The 15,319-nt window shown below is 47.5% G+C and overlaps 1 protein-coding gene across 13 annotated transcripts in view; it reads left to right on the forward strand.

Annotated features, from left to right (window-relative positions):
* Window positions 1–15,319, forward strand: part of PTPRT (protein tyrosine phosphatase receptor type T) — a 1,064,037-nt gene that overhangs the window by 353,278 nt on the left and 695,440 nt on the right. For all 13 annotated transcript variants that reach the window (XM_032350627.1, XM_032350634.1, XM_032350629.1 and 10 more), the window contains exons 4-5: window positions 3,391–3,472; window positions 12,194–12,309. In XM_032350627.1, the coding sequence (XP_032206518.1) occupies window positions 3,391–3,472; window positions 12,194–12,309 (198 nt within the window). The remainder of the gene's footprint in view (window positions 1–3,390; window positions 3,473–12,193; window positions 12,310–15,319) is intronic.

Raw genomic sequence — 15,319 nt, forward strand, 5'->3', positions numbered from 1 at the left:
GTTTTTAAATGTGTTTTCTGTGTTCTATTTTATTTTTTTCCCCTATGGCCTTTGCTTTTGTTTTTCTTTCAGTTATTAAAAATGTTAAGTAGATACTTAATTTTTTTATAGTAATGTCTTTGGTTGACTTACTTCTTTGCAGGCTATAGCATTTATCCTTTATTTATCCTTTATTTCTGCTGACTTTCCCCCACTCCCTACACATTTTTGTTTCTGTGTCTCTGAAGGACCCTCTTACCTTAGTAAACCCATCTTCCAGGGTGGTTGTCATACTAGAGTCAGTTGCTGTATATTTGGTGTAACTGTCATTCCCAAGTAATTTTACACAATCCTCAGGCAGCCATGTGTGGCCTTAATGACAGATCTTACCACCCAAGTATGTTGCCTCTTGGCAACCATCATCACCCTCTCTACCAGGTCCCTGCTCTCTCATTATAGCTGTTTGAGTTCTGGGCCCCACTGAGAACAGTGGCCTCTAAATCCATTAACCTGGAGTGACCACATGGGCCACAAAATGTTTCCATTTGAAGGTTTTCCTCTTGGTCTCATCATCTGTCTTACATTCTGTCCACAGGCTTGAAGTGAGGAGTGAAAGATAGGAGAGAGAAGGGTCCATTGTATAGGCTGACAAGGTTAGAGATGAAGAGCAATGGAGATTTGAACCAGAGCTGTTGGACTGGAATTGAACTGGCTTTGACTTACAAAATAGTTGCTTCGTATGGTTCAACTTAATAGCAAAAATGGAAAGACATGGCCAGATTTAGAAATACTAAGAAGCAAAAAGAAAATGAGAAGCAAGGCAGAAGGAGAAGCCCCAGTAGATGCCCAAATTGCAATCTTCAGTGACTGGACAGGTCATAGGGTCTGAGGCCCATATTTAGGAAGGACAGTGGGGCTGTAGGGGAGACAACTTGATAGGGATGCTGTTTAGATCTGTTGCATACAGATTGTGTTTGAGGCATCTGTGTATAATGTCTGCATGAAATGCAGATCTCTTAGTTGGGGGAGACTACTGTTCAGTGAAAATTATGGAGTAGTACTGGACTTGGGATTGCCAGTGAATTGCCAGTCATTGGAGGAAGAGTGTGCTCAGTAAAAACATGAATAGAGGAACCTCACATTTGAGGGTTAAATTTAGGAGGACAAGTGCTTACAAAGAAACCTATGGCAGTATAGTCCCAGATCTGTGAGAAAAGCCATGAGAGTGAAGTGTCATTTGAGCCTAAACAAGAGTGATCCAGAAAGGGAGAAGCTACAAGCATTGATAATTATAGGAAAATGGTCAAGTATTAATAATAATTATTAGCAAACATTGAAGATCTACCATGTGCCATATGTTGTTCCAAATAGGTATTAGCTCTAATCTGAAAAATTATTTAAGGAAGTGGGCACTGTAATTACAGATGAGGAAACTGAGGCACAGAGCAGGAAGATAACTTGCCCAGAGTCACATGGTAGTGAGTGGTGTAGCCAGGACCAGAACCCAGGCATTCTGATCCACAGCCCAATCACAACACTGTCTTCCTTCTTAAGATAAGGATTGAAAACTATCTGTTGGATTTAGCAACTATGAAGTTATTGGTATTTGCCATGAAAGCAGTTCTGGGGGAAGTGTTGGGGACAAAGTCCAGATGATAGTGGTGGGGGCCGGGGTTGGCGTGGGGAGTTTTGCAATGGGAAGTAAGGGAGTGTTGAGAGTGAGTGTAGATAAAACCGTTGAGAATACCACATGTGATTGAAACACAGCTAGACTGTGCCAGAGCAGAACCTGCCACCCAAGGGTAGCTTTTAAAGAATAAGAGAAGCCCCAGCATTTACAGGTGCCAAAATCAGGGATAAAAGAGTTCAGAGACACAGGTAAAGAGACAGAACCAGGAAGGACCAAGAAGCTGGAACATGCAGCAGAGGTGGGAAGGGTCGAGCATGGGCATGCCTTGAGGAGAGGAGGCAATGGTTGGTGTTTGGTAATCCGAGGTGTCCTCTAACCTCTGACTGATGGGCAAGAAGTTAGAACTCAGCCCATCTCCTGTCCCTTTACCTGTTGAAGACGTGCTGTGGGTGTCTGCTGGGACTGGGTGGGTGATGTTGAAGCGGAGTATTTGTGTGAGGCATGGAAGTAGAGAAGGCAGGTTTGCAATAGACTTGTCAATGTTGGAACGAGGGGGTGAAAGAATTGGGGCTTTGAGATCAATGGGAATGGTTAGCCAACATGGCGGGGCCACCCTGGGCTTGCTGAGAATACAGGAGGTCTAGGCCATCACATAGACTCTGGGAAGCATGAGATCCAGGGTACGACATGAGCAGCGGGAGCAGGTTTAAAAAGAGTGAGGGGCAGGAGGCTGGGTCAGAATACTCGTGGTTGAAACTTCTGGTTCCTGGAGTGGATAAGGATGTGGATGTGGCTGAAGCTGGTTGGGAGATAAAGACCATGGGATTTGGGAGGTCAAGGTGTCTATATAGGTAGTCACATCTCCTAGGCAAAGTTAGACAGTGGGTGGCAAGGAAAGCGGTTAACTGAGTTTTAAAAGCTATACTGAATTACACTGCTTGGGTGAGAGTCAGAATGGAGAATTCAAAGGACTTGTTGCCTTTGGATTCCTGGATACCAACATTTGCGCCTGGGGCTTATCTTCAAGAGGTGTTATTAAGAAATTCAGATGGGAGAGAGAGACAAACCAAGAAATAGACTCTTAACTACAGAGAACAAACTGTTGGGGGTAGGAGGGAATGGGACCAGAGCAGAGAGGGGGGTTGTGGGGGACACGAGACAAATAGGAGCCGGGGGTCGAGGAGTGACCTTGCTGTGAGGAGCACTGCGTGTGGTGTGGAAGTGTTGAATCACTAGGTTGTACATCTGAAACTACTATAACCCTGAATGTTAACTGTATTAGAATTAAAATTAAAGAAATTCAGACGGACTATATTCCTGGGGGTTGTAGAATCAAATCAGAATAAACCCTTCTCAGCTTATGGTAGCTTCCAAGGTAAGCTCCTCTGTCACACGTCATAAGAAATTTGGGGTATTAGGAAGGAATTCTCCTCTGTGCTACACTTGAAACAACAATGAAAAAGGTGCAGATCGGGGTTTCAGGCCATGTTTGGGTTGTTTTTCTGCATTCAAGCGTTATTTCTGAAATCCATTAAAAATGTTCCATGTGGCTGACTCTTGTTTTGCTGGGCATTAGATTGTGGCTTTTTTTTTTTTTTTTTTTTTTTTAACTTTGTTTTGAAAATCCGAGTCCATTGCCAGCGTAGCGTACAAGGCTAATAGAAGACCTCTCTGGGAGGTTGTGGTGGGAAGCTGAAACACAGAGGGTTTGGGGGCTGGGCAGCTTCCTGTGATGCCTACAACCACTTCTGTGAAACTGACTCCCGCCCTGTGTGTTACAGGTGATATTTGAATCCGTCTCTCTGAAGGGTCATCCGGGGTACATCGCGGTGGACGAGATCCGGGTCCTTGCGCATCCATGCAGTAAGTCTGTTCCCTCCTCCTCACGCAGCCTCCCTCCATGCCAGACCGGGGAGCTTGGAGCCTGCAGTCCCCACTATTCAGTCAGCTTACAACCATCTCTGGCTCTCTCTCTCTCTCTCTCTCTTTTTTAATCCTTCAGAAATGCTTACATACTCAATGCAATCAGTCCTGAATAAATTCGTAATTTCGCTGGCCTGTTCAACAGGCAGCACCTCCAGGAATTTGCAGAGAGTGGCAAAACGTCTTCGTTTGAATCTCTCTCCGTCATTAAGGGAGTCTGAAGTCCTGATTGTTTATTAGTGGGATTCAGACCACTGAAGTGGAAGAATTAGAGGGCTTTGGATAGAATCTTGTTGAATTGTCTTAAAAAAAGAACACCACCAAAACACGGAGCAAATTAGTACACTGTTCACTCACAGGGAAAAGTACCCCAAAGCTATTAATTCTTTAAAAGTAATTTTAAATACACTCATCAGCCCTGCATAGGCGTCAAGAGAGATTTCTCATAGCGGTTAGTACTTAAGGTCCAGGGTCAAGAGTTCTAGAAGCCATACCGCTCCTTTGTGCCCTTCCAGTCTCTCTCTTGAAGTTCTCTGTCTTTGCTGTGTTTTGTCTCAGATGCGTCAACATGTTTGTGCAAGGACGTCTGGTTCACAGTTTCACGAAATCCTAGAGGGGCGTTGGATGGCATCTTACCTAGTGACATTTGGTTGGGGGGGACTAGAGTCAAAGGGATATATGCATAGGGATGATGACAGCCCAGGGCTAGCTAGGTTTCCAGCTAGAATTATTTATTAGAATCCTGCATATTGGAGAGTCCCATTAATTTCTTGGCAGCCAGGAGGTTCTGGGTAACTCCTGGGGGGGTTGCCCTACTCCTTCCTTGTAGCCATGAGTCATGCTATCGTCTGCGTGCTGTTTGCTGTTTCTGCAAGAAGTGCTATGCCCCTTGTGGTTAGAGGCCTTCCAGTGCTTTCATTTGGGGGCTCTTCTCATATCAGCCCCACCCGTGTTGCTTTAACTGAAATGACTCTACTTCCGCTGCGATGAATTTGTTAGAACCTTGAACATTATGACTTCCTTCCCCGGCACTAGAATGCCATCGTTTGACTTGTTGCTTAGAGCACCTCTCTGGAGGAATTTGGGACAAGTTCCAAGGGGTTTTGGCAAGACAGTGTTTGGGATCATTGTGTTTTGTGTCTGTGCATGGGAACCCTTCCTCCCAGAAAACCGGCCAGCTTCTCAGGAATGCTGAGATCCTACCAGAATCTTCATTGCTCTGGCATAAGGTTCCTGCCCTCTGGGTTACTTGCTGAATCTTTGGGATTTCCTTAGGTGGGTCTGTCCATGTAGTCATGCCTGCTGAACCAGACCTCATGTGAAGAGGTTCCCAGAAATCTGTCCCCGGCCATGCAGTGGGAATTTTCACCTCTTTCATTAAGCTCAGGCTGATTCCTGTTCCTTGCTCCAACCTCAGCTCTGCCTTAACTCCAAGCGCTATTGCCCTAACTCCATGCACCACTTATATAGCAGAAATGCAGGTAACACCACCCACCCGGATAAAGCTGTCCCCTTCCCTGGCCTTTGGGAATCAGGATCAGCTGCCTGTTAAAGAAGGATCTTTGATCTCAGCCTGCACCAATGCATGAGGTCATGTTTGTCCTCCTCGTGGTCTGCTTAACTCCACACGCCCAGCTCTGCCCAACTTGCAGTTTTGAGGTTGTCTCTAGGAGGTGGGGTTCAGCTTCCCTAGGCCCTACACCCATCCGGTCCCCGCCAGGGCACCCCACTGCAGCACCCACCTGCAGCCCTGCTTCTTACCGTCTGTTTGGTTTGTTCTCGTAAGTGATTTTTGACCCTTCCCAGGGGAATGTGACCCGGCTCTCTTGTCTGGGATCCCAGATCTCTCCACTCCGAGTGGGAATTTTCACTACTGCCCTGAGGCCCAACCTGCTACCTGTCCCCTCTTCCAACCTCAACTCCACCTTACCTCTAAGCACTGGTTTGCCATGGAAGCCAAATACTTCCTTCTCTTGGAGAAGTCTGTATGGGAAAAGGTTCCCTGGAGGGTGTTTGGACGTCTTTGCACCCCAAAGCCTCATGCTCCCCGCCACCCCACTTGGAATCCGCCCCTCCTCACTGGGGCTGCTCCTGAATGTAGGGTTCTCCTTGCAGCCCTGCAGTCGGCCCGCGGGAGAGCGCGGAATGCATGGTTATGGCCGAGAGCCAGTTCGCCAGCAAATGGTCCGTAGGGTACAACTCAGAGGGACGTGACTCTGGCTGCGTTCCTGGGTAATGGGAGCACAACGTCGAGCGTACCCTCGAGGCTTGGGCAGCTTGGGCTTAAACTTCCCAGAAAGCAGAACATGAGGACCCCGTCATAGTGGCTGGGATTGGAACAATTCCATTGAACAATACATACCAATCCTGGCAGTACGTGTCGTCCAAGGGGGGCTCTGTCCACGCGGCTCCCGAGTCACGGGGAGGGGAGGGGGGCTTTGCCAAGGCCTCCTTGTCCGGTTGGGCGCACCATGCACATCCGCTCCAGCTCTTTGCTCTACTGTCTTTCAACAGGTGGATCATGGCACGTTAGCTCTGCGTCAGGAACTGGTGCTAGACACGGGGTAGGGCGGGTACTTCGGTTGCCAAACTGGTTAGATCCTTGTCTCTATGGTGTTAACTTAGCCGAGCGGCAGAGGGCGGAAAGCCGCTCAATAAGTAATATTAAGTAGTAACATACAGTTTCAGATGGTGATATCACAGTGGAGAGAATAAATATGAGTGGCTGGAGTCAGCGAGTACTCGTTAGGCAGAGAGGGCAGGGGACAGGTCTGGGCACCTGTGGTCTGAGCTGACACCTGAGTCCCTTGTGCGCAGATCTAGGGAGGGGGACAGGCCAGGCAGAGGAAACAGCAGGTGCAGAGGCCCTGCTGTGAGAATTCACCAGTGTCGCGTGAGTAGCCAGAGCGTAGGGAGCACAAGGCAAAAGGACCCGAGTGAAAATTGGGGAGGGAGGCTGAGGCCGGAGGACACAGGGGCTGAGTGCCTTGATGAGGTTAGACTTTAATGGAAGTGCAGGGAGCCACCCCTGGAGGGACTTGGCCTAGGATTGATTTGATCTAGTTTGAGTGTTTAGAAGACCACTGTGGCTGCTCTGCAGAGAATGAGTTGAAGGGGAACAGAGGAGCCAGGAGACCGACCGGTCAGGAAGGAAGTTATGGAGTCATGGAACAGGTAGGTGGTGGTGGCCTGGACCGGGCTGGTGGAGAGACATCCGTTCATCGTTCTGCATGTGTTTACTGAGCGTGTACTCCAGGACAGGCACGATTCTGAGCTTATGGGAGTAAGACACATTCATTCTCTGTCCTCATGGGTTTCCATTGAGGTGGAAGATACTAGAACTCAAATAGGTAATTGTATGTTGTATAACAGAGGGTAAATTGGTTTGCTAAGGCTGCCATACAAAATACTGCAGGCTGGGCGGGCTGAAACAGCAGAAATTTATTTGCCCACAGTTCTATAGGTAGAATTCGAGGATGAAGAGGACATGGTTGGTTTTTCCTGAGGCCTCTGTCCTTTGCTTACGGGTGGTTGCCTTCTTGCTCTGTCCTCCCATGGGCTTTGCTCTGTGCTCCTCATAGGTCTCTGTACATGTGCTCCTGAAATGTCTCTGTGTGTCCCAATCTTCTTCTCCCAACACCAGGTAGAGTGGATTAAGGTCCACCTAAAAGCCCTATCTCCAAATACAGCTGTACTCTGCAGTGTTGATCAGTAGGGCTTTAATAGATGAATATTTGGGGGGCGGGGACCCAATGTACACCATAGCAGATGGTCAGCAGTGCTGTACAGAAACAAAGCACAGAGGTGGAGAGAGGTAGGCAGATGAGAGAGAGATTTAGGACGTAGAGTCAGCTGCTCCTATTTGATGGATGAGTTTTCGGAGTCAAAGGTGTCAAAAACAGCACTTCCTTGGATTTTTGGCTCGGGCCCCTGGCTGGTGCGGGCAGGGCTGGTATATGTCTCTGGAGCCCGAGTGATGCCCTCGAGCGAGCTGACTGTGCGTGCATCCTGGGGCGCTCGGGGAACGTGAGTCGAGCATGCTACTAGCGGTTTTCGTGCTGTCCTCTGCAGTGACGGTACCTTTTGCCCTCCAAAGCCTTCATATGAATGCATTTATGACTTCACTCATGGGTGTTAAAAATTTAACTATATGGAGAAACATGCATTCTCCCCAGGCTTTGTAATTCTCCACTTCTGTCCTCCAAAACATTTTTCCTATTAACATCAGGTATCAATAAGCGATTCTGCTGAATATTTCAGAAGTTGCGGGGCCGGTGGGGAGTGGGGCAGTTAGTGCCTGATTTGCAGCTGTATCCTCCATCGGTTTGGGCTGAAGTTACGACTTCTCATGATTGCCCTGCAGCTTCCAAAACACCGACCGACAGACAGGCATAATACTCAAAGGAAATTATTTTCTCTTACAAACCGAATGCTCTCGTCTGTATTTTATAGCGCATTTAACATTTTTGTGGGATTCTAAAAGTATTTGAGCTATAGTCGCCCCTCTGCTGTCATTCTCCGTGTCAGCTGTGAGCAGGGACACCGCAGCTACAATCACACACGAGAAAGGTCGGCACGATTTTCCACTGGGTCTCCAAGTTTCTAGCTCCCAAGCTGACTTGTAGAATTTTTTAAACCTTTTTTCTTTTTCCCCCATCACAACCTTGCAGGGCCATGTCCTCGAGCCCACTGAGTGTCTCCAGCACGTTTCTAATGTAGGTACTGTGCTTTCTCCTCAACTGCCTGGCTTCCTACTGAGCGCTGAAGGTTTAAAGAGTGAAATAAAGGGCACAATATTGTGTCTTCAGACGCAACACTGACATCGGCAGGAGTTTAAATGTCACCAGCATCAAGGCATTTTGCCCCAAATGCACAGCCGGTTTGCTGTTAGCCCCAATCAGCAGGATCCCACTTTGGAGGTGCTGGGTCTCCATGGGGAGTGAGGGTGGATTGTTTAGAACCACAAGTTAGAGGCCAGGCTGGGCCCCAAGGTCAGCTGTGTTTGGCCTCAGGTTGGCAAGTGGAAGCTGGCAGGATAAATTCTTTCCCCAAGCTGTAGGTGCTGGAGGAAAACCATAGGTGAGAGAACAGAGGGCTCAGAAGTGGACTTGAGTGTGTGTGTGTGTGTGTGTGTGTGTGTGTGTGTGTGTAGAGGGTCAGAGAGGCCAGGAGCTCAGAGAAGTGACCTGAACAGGTCGCCAACACAAGGAGGCTCCGCATTTGTGTCCTGAGGTGGGGATGAGGCCAGGCCTCCAAGAGCCGACCCAAGAGTAAGGGCATACAGACCGAGGGCTGGGCAGGACGAGGGTGTTCTGGGCACGTTCTCATGTTGGGAGCCTTGAGCTAGGGCTAGCAGTCATGTGATCCCCAGCGTGCTGCCTGCAGGGGTGGGCGGTATCCCTGGATTTATGGAGCCAGACAAGGCAGGACCGGCCAGTGGGAATTGTTCTAGATGACTTATATAGGAGCTAACAGAGACTGCACGTGAGAAGAGCTTGCCTGCAGATGTATTTGGTTAAGCTTCCATGGCATTGTAATGGAATTTAGTCAAGACTTCAGAATGAGAGATTTCACATAAAATCGGATTTCTTACTTGGGTTGAAAAATTGGACGATGGGCTGCCCTGAGCAAAGTACTCTGGAGTGGCCTTCTCTGCTGGATCTGAGTAACAGCTGCCCCTTTCAAGGGGCCATGGGGTCTTTATCCATTTCTCCTCAGGCCCTACCACCCCTCAGTGCCACCTCAATGCTGAGGCTGGTGTCAGATACCAGTTGTCACTGTGCATGCAGTGTTGCTGTTCTTTTTTTTTTTTTTAAGATTTTATTTATTTGACAGACAGAGATCACAAGTAGTCAGAGAGGCAGGCAGAGAGAGAGGGGGAAGCAGGCTTCCTGCTGAGCAGAGAGACTGACGCGGGGCTAGATCCCGGGACCCTGAGGTCATGACCTGAGCCGCAGGCAGATGCTTAACCCACTGAGCTACCCAGATGCCCCGAAATCTCTATTTTATGCAAATCTCTGTCAAAAGTGGGAATGTGAATGTTGGAGCAAGGAGATGGGGTTTTGTTTTTGTTTTGTTTTCTAACTGAGCCACTTTATTCATTTATAAAAATGGCTCCTGTGGGTTGCACGGGTTCAGCCTCGCTGCTGTAAACCATCCACGTTTCACCAGCATATTAACCCCAGGGGCCATTAAGCCTCTAAATTCTCTACCCCTGGACCCAGAAGGGAGGGAGGAGGGGAGCCCGGAGATGAGAGAGTCCAGACAAAGGTCTGCGGCTGAGAAGCTGGGAATCAGAAGCAAGCAGGGGACATTGATCCGGAGAAGATCCATTTCTCATTGCACAAGTCCCAGAGGTTAAACTGTTTGCCCAGTGTCCCCAAGGGTAAGGACAGACGTCCCTTTGTGAAACCCAGCACAAAGCCTCCCAACCCTGGAGCTAAAACTGTCCTCTCTCCCTGCACCGGATGGATGTTCCCTCCCTTTTAAACCTGGGGTATAAAGGGGCTTACAGTGTTGACTCTTAGTCCTCCTTGAATGGACTTGAATTGATAGTTCCAAAAATAACTTTATAAAATTATACAGGAAAGCCAAAAGGAAGCGATTTCAGACAATCAAAGCAGCATGACGTTGGTCAGGTTGACCAGATGCCGGAATCTTCAGTTCGGAGAGCCCCACGAGGAGAGGTCTCCCTCCCCCTGTGCCTCGGCTGCTTGACACCACTTTAGCCGTGGGGTCCTGAAGGTAGCACGAGGGGGTCCTCAAGCTGCCGTCCTTGGTTTAAGAGCCTGAGCAGAAGGTGTGCTTTCACACAGCAAGTCTGCCTAATCACGCCAGAGGTTTGGGAATGGCTGAGCTCTGTATGCCATGACGCACGTTGATAGAAAACGTCATTCGGAGTATGAAGGCCATGGGGACAGATGGCTCGGAAGGGAATGACTCATGATTAAATACTTGGGAGCCATGAGAGGAGCCTCGAGTCAGCCCAGCCTGGCCTGCAAGCCCTTTCTCTCCACCCTGGGGACCAAGTGACACCACTGACTTCCCATTACTCAGGAAGCTGGCGAATGTGCGATTTAAATGTTGACTTTTGGGCTAAAATTTGGACTGAATTTCGTTTGCCTCTTACTAATGCCATGTAGCTTTGGGCAAATGAAACTCGTTGAGCCTCAGCTTCTGCCTCTCTGAAAGGGGACTAGGCATATTGTCTGCTTTACGGGGACGTTATGAAGTTAAATGAGATAAAACATGTAAAACATTTGTCACAGGGCCTGACATTGCTAGAGCTTTAGATAAGTGACATTATTGCCATTAGTGTCTCTCTGGGTATTGGACTCTCTCTGAAAAGATGGCCAGAGGCCCTTGTTGAAGCTTCTTGATCCTCTTAACAACTGTTCATTTGGTCTCATCATGGGGTAGCGGCTGTCTGGTTCATCCTTGATTTGGTTGATGTGCTAGGGGATCCTTGGCACTTTTGTGCCTCAGTGAAGAAATTCTTACTTCTAGACATGGCTTAGCAACCCTCACCTCTTTGGTGAGCTTGACATGGCGAGACCCTGACCCCACAAAAAGGAAAGAGATGAACCCGTTACCCCACATATAACAGTTTCTTTCTGGGATGATTGCTCAGACCCGGTGAGTTTCATTTATTTGAAAGTCCCTTGTCCTGTTAATGCCAAGTCCCCAGAGCCAGTGTCCCCTGTCCCTCCCATCTTTGGGAGATACTGTGCCGTAGAGTTCAGAGTGTGGACGCTAAATGCTGCTTGACTTGTCTGTGCCTCAGTTCCCTCCCTGGAGGGCAGAGATGATCCGGCCACCCGCCGTGTTGGGTTCAGTGAGGGACTGTGTGTGGACCCCGCACAGCGAGTCCCGTGTGGATGACAGCTCCTGGTTTCCTCCTCCACCTCGTCTCCCTTCTGTGCTCTGCCCTTCTTATCATCTTCCTCAATCAGCGTCATCGCCGAGTCCAGGCATGTGGGTCTCAGGCTCTGAGGTGCTTTGTTTCAGCATCCCTCTTTCTGCTCTCTTACCGGAGGGAGGACTTCTCTCTGGTGTATCCTCTCCATGCCCCACCTTTAATTTTCCCTTCCAAACATGCCAGGATTTTTTTTTTTTTTAAGATTTTATTTATTTATTTGAGAGAGGTAGAGAATGAGCAGGGGCAGAGACAGAGGCAGAGGGAGAAGCAGGCTCCCCGCAGAGCCCCCGACAAGGGGCTTGATCCCAGGACCCAGGATGCTTAACCGACTGAGCCACTTAGGCATTCCTTCTAAACATGCCAGTATTACCCCAGACGCTAAAAAGAGGGATTTTTGAGGCTCCGAGAGACCTGGTTCATGTCTTAGCTCCCTCACTTTCTGGCCCTCTGACTGTGCTGAATTACAGAAGTCCTCAGAGCCTTCATTTTCTGATCTGTGAAATGGGGATCGTACCCACTGCATGTATATTGCTGGGGTTTAAGTGCGGCGATCACACAAAGCTCTTAGAATGAGCAGAGCCTGGCTCCCAGGCAGCGGGCGAGCAGCTGAAGCTTCGCTGCCCCAGGCGGCTTCCTCGCTGTGGATTCCTCCCTGCCCAGTGCTCGTCCTGAGCTGCCACCCGTGGGGAAGCGGTGCAGGCTGCTCAATTCAGTCCTCATGTGCCATTTGGTTTCTCTCCTAGGAAAAGCACCTCACTTTCTGCGGCTCCAAAATGTCGAGGTGAACGTGGGGCAGAATGCCACGTTTCAGTGCATCGCTGGTGGGAAGTGGTCTCAGCATGACAAGCTTTGGCTCCAGGTAAGGATGGGAGTGGCCCCTGCTGCTCATACTTGCCCATCCATTGGTAAAGGAAGAAAGTATGTGCTGGGGTGAAGGGCTTGGTGTGGGTAAGGAGAGGGAGTCGTTCTGTTGCACCTCTGCTCCTTGGTGAAAACCTACATCCATGATCTTGTTAGATCTTCACTCTAATTCTGTTTTGTAGGCATCAGGATACCCGTTTTACAGATGGAGAAACTAAGACCACACACATAAAAGTGCCAGAAATAGAATTCGTAACTGTGCCCTTTCCAAGCTGCCTTCTAACAGACTTGGTCCTTTAAAGCCAGACACCCAGGGCAAAGGCAAAATTTAATACTATAGATTCTAGGTTTGTGGAATCATGAAATCTTCACGGGAGGGACCTTACCCACCCAGTGGTCCATGAGATTCCTGTCTGATAGGTCTTGCTTCTCCCCAGCATCCTGGTAAAGTCTGGTAAAATGCCTCTTTGCCAGAATATTTCACTACACCAGCAAAGCCATGTGGTCTTTGGCTGAAAGAATCTCTCAGGAAAGTTGGGAAGATGTTCTGAGTTTAAATGTGTTCTGCTCTTAGTTCTGTTCCTTGGTCTCAGTTTCAAATCAAGAGAGGAGAAGAGAGAATCCCTTTTAGTGGAGGTGGGGGAAAGGAGGGGACACGGAGTTAGACACAAATTGTTGCAGCATGAGCATGCTGATGTAGAAATCCCAGGGGCTAGGGTCACAGCGCAGAGGGTCAAACTGTGTGGTTCACTGAGTAGACAGATGCGGCTCTTGAACGTATTTTGGTTTTGTTCTTTATTGTACACAAATTTATTGAGGTTTAACTGAGATACAGTATTTAAAATGGTACTTTAATACCTTTTCACGTGTGTGTATTTGTGAAACTGTGGTCACAGTCAAGGCACCAGACGTATCCATCTCCCTCAGACGCATCCTCTTTCCCGTTCGAATTCCCTTCTTTCTGCTCTCTACTCCCATCTGTCCCCAGGTGACCACTGACCTGTGTTCTGTCATCGAACCGTTGACCCTTGATCTCGCATGGGTTTAAACTGGGTGCGTTCACATCCACATCGATTTCTTTTCCCAATAAACACAGTACAGTAGTGTAAATGTATTTTCACTTCCTTATGGTTTTCTTTACATTTTCTTTTCTTTAACTTCACTGTAAGAATACTGTATATAAGGATGCCTGGGTGGCTCAGTCGGTTGAGTGGCTGCCTTCAGCTCAGGTCATGGTCCCGGGGTCCTGAGATCCAGTCCCGCATCGGGCTTCTTGCTGGGCGGGGAGCCTGCTTCTCTCTCTCCCTCTCCCTGCCGCTCTGCCTGCTTGTGCTGTCTCCGTCAAATAAATAAATAAAATCTTAAAAAAATAAAAAGAGTACTGTATATAATACATATAACATATAAAGCATATATTTATTGACTATGTTACCAGTAAAGCTTCTGGTCCACATAGGCTATTAGTCGTTTAGTTTGGAGGGAGAGATGAAAGTCATACACAGATTTTTTTTTTTTTACTGGACTGGGGGTTGCTGTTTTTAACCCCATGTTGTTGAAGGTCAACCGTGTATTAATTTGCATGTCTTAGAATTTTCTGTGAAGTCACACAGCATGTACTCTTCCTTTCACTCAACAGAACTATTCTGAGATTCCTCTATGATGTGTATAGATGTACTTTATTTAAAAATTTGGTCGAGGGATACCCCATCGTATGAAAATACGATGATTTCTTTACACATTTATCTGTGGGTGGACATGTGGGTTGTTCAGTTACAGGTGATTTAAAAAACAAGTTGTTGTGAACACTCACGGACTTGAAGGGCACATAGGCAAATGCTTTCGTTTCTCTGGGACAGATGCCAGGAAGTGGAGTGGCTGGGTCATCTGGTAGACCTGTCGCTTTAAAGAACTATGAGCTTTTCCCCCGTATGGTCGTACCATTTTGCATTCCCATCGGCAGTGGATAGGAGTTGTTGTCGCTTACCAACGTCCCTGCCAGCGCTTGGTAAGGTTATTCTTTTCAGTTTGAGCCATTTGAACAGGTGTGTGCTGGTATCTCTTCATGATTCTCCTTTCCCTTTGCCTCAGGACCAGTGACGTTGAACGTCTCTCCTTGGGCTCCTTGGCTGGCATTCGTGTGTCGTCTTTGGTGCTGTGTCTGTTTCACTTTTTTTGATCCTTTTTTATTGGTTGGTTTCCTGTTATTGCATGCTGATAGTTCTCTGTATGTTCTGGATACAAACCCTTTGTCAGGTACCTGCTTTGCAAATATTTTCTCTCGTTATCTGTGGGTTCTTTTTTCATTCTCTTAATTGTAGCGTTGGAGGAGCAATTTTAAATTTGGATGAAATCAAATTTATCTATTTTTCTTGTTTGGATCTTGTCCTAGCATCGTTTCTAAGAAATCTTTGCCTCACTGAAGGTCACAATGATTTTTTTTTTTTTCCTTCTGTTTCCTTCTAGAAATCTTATAATCTTAGCTTTTACATTTAGGTCTGTGATGCATTTTGAGTTCATTTTGCATATGGTGTGAGGTATGCATCAAAGTTTTTTTTTTTTTTTTTTCTTTTGGCGTGCATTTAGATATCTCTGTTGTTTCAGCATCATTAGCTGAAAAAACCTCATTCTTTCTCTGCTGTGCTGCTTTTGTCCACGGAGACAGGGGCTGGGCCTTGAATTTGTTCCGTTGATCTCTTTGTCTATCTTGGTGCCTCCATCCTGCTGCCTTGGTTCCTGTAAGCTTTATGATAAGCTTTGAAGTCTGGTGGTGTTAGTCTTCTGGTTGTTTTTCATTTCCACAACGATTATGGCCATTCTAGGTCTTTTGCATTTCCATCTGACTTTTAGAATCACTTCGTCAGCTTCTACATGAAAATCCTGTTGGGATTTTGATGGGGATTGATTGCATTGAATCTATAAATCACTTTTGCAGAGAACTGACAGCAGTAATGACTTTTCTGGGTCTGAACATGGTATAGTTCTTCATTTATTTAAGGTCTGTAGTGATT

The sequence above is a fragment of the Mustela erminea genome, chromosome 7 (assembly GCF_009829155.1).
Source record: "Mustela erminea isolate mMusErm1 chromosome 7, mMusErm1.Pri, whole genome shotgun sequence".
Taxonomy (NCBI): Eukaryota; Metazoa; Chordata; class Mammalia; order Carnivora; family Mustelidae; genus Mustela; species Mustela erminea.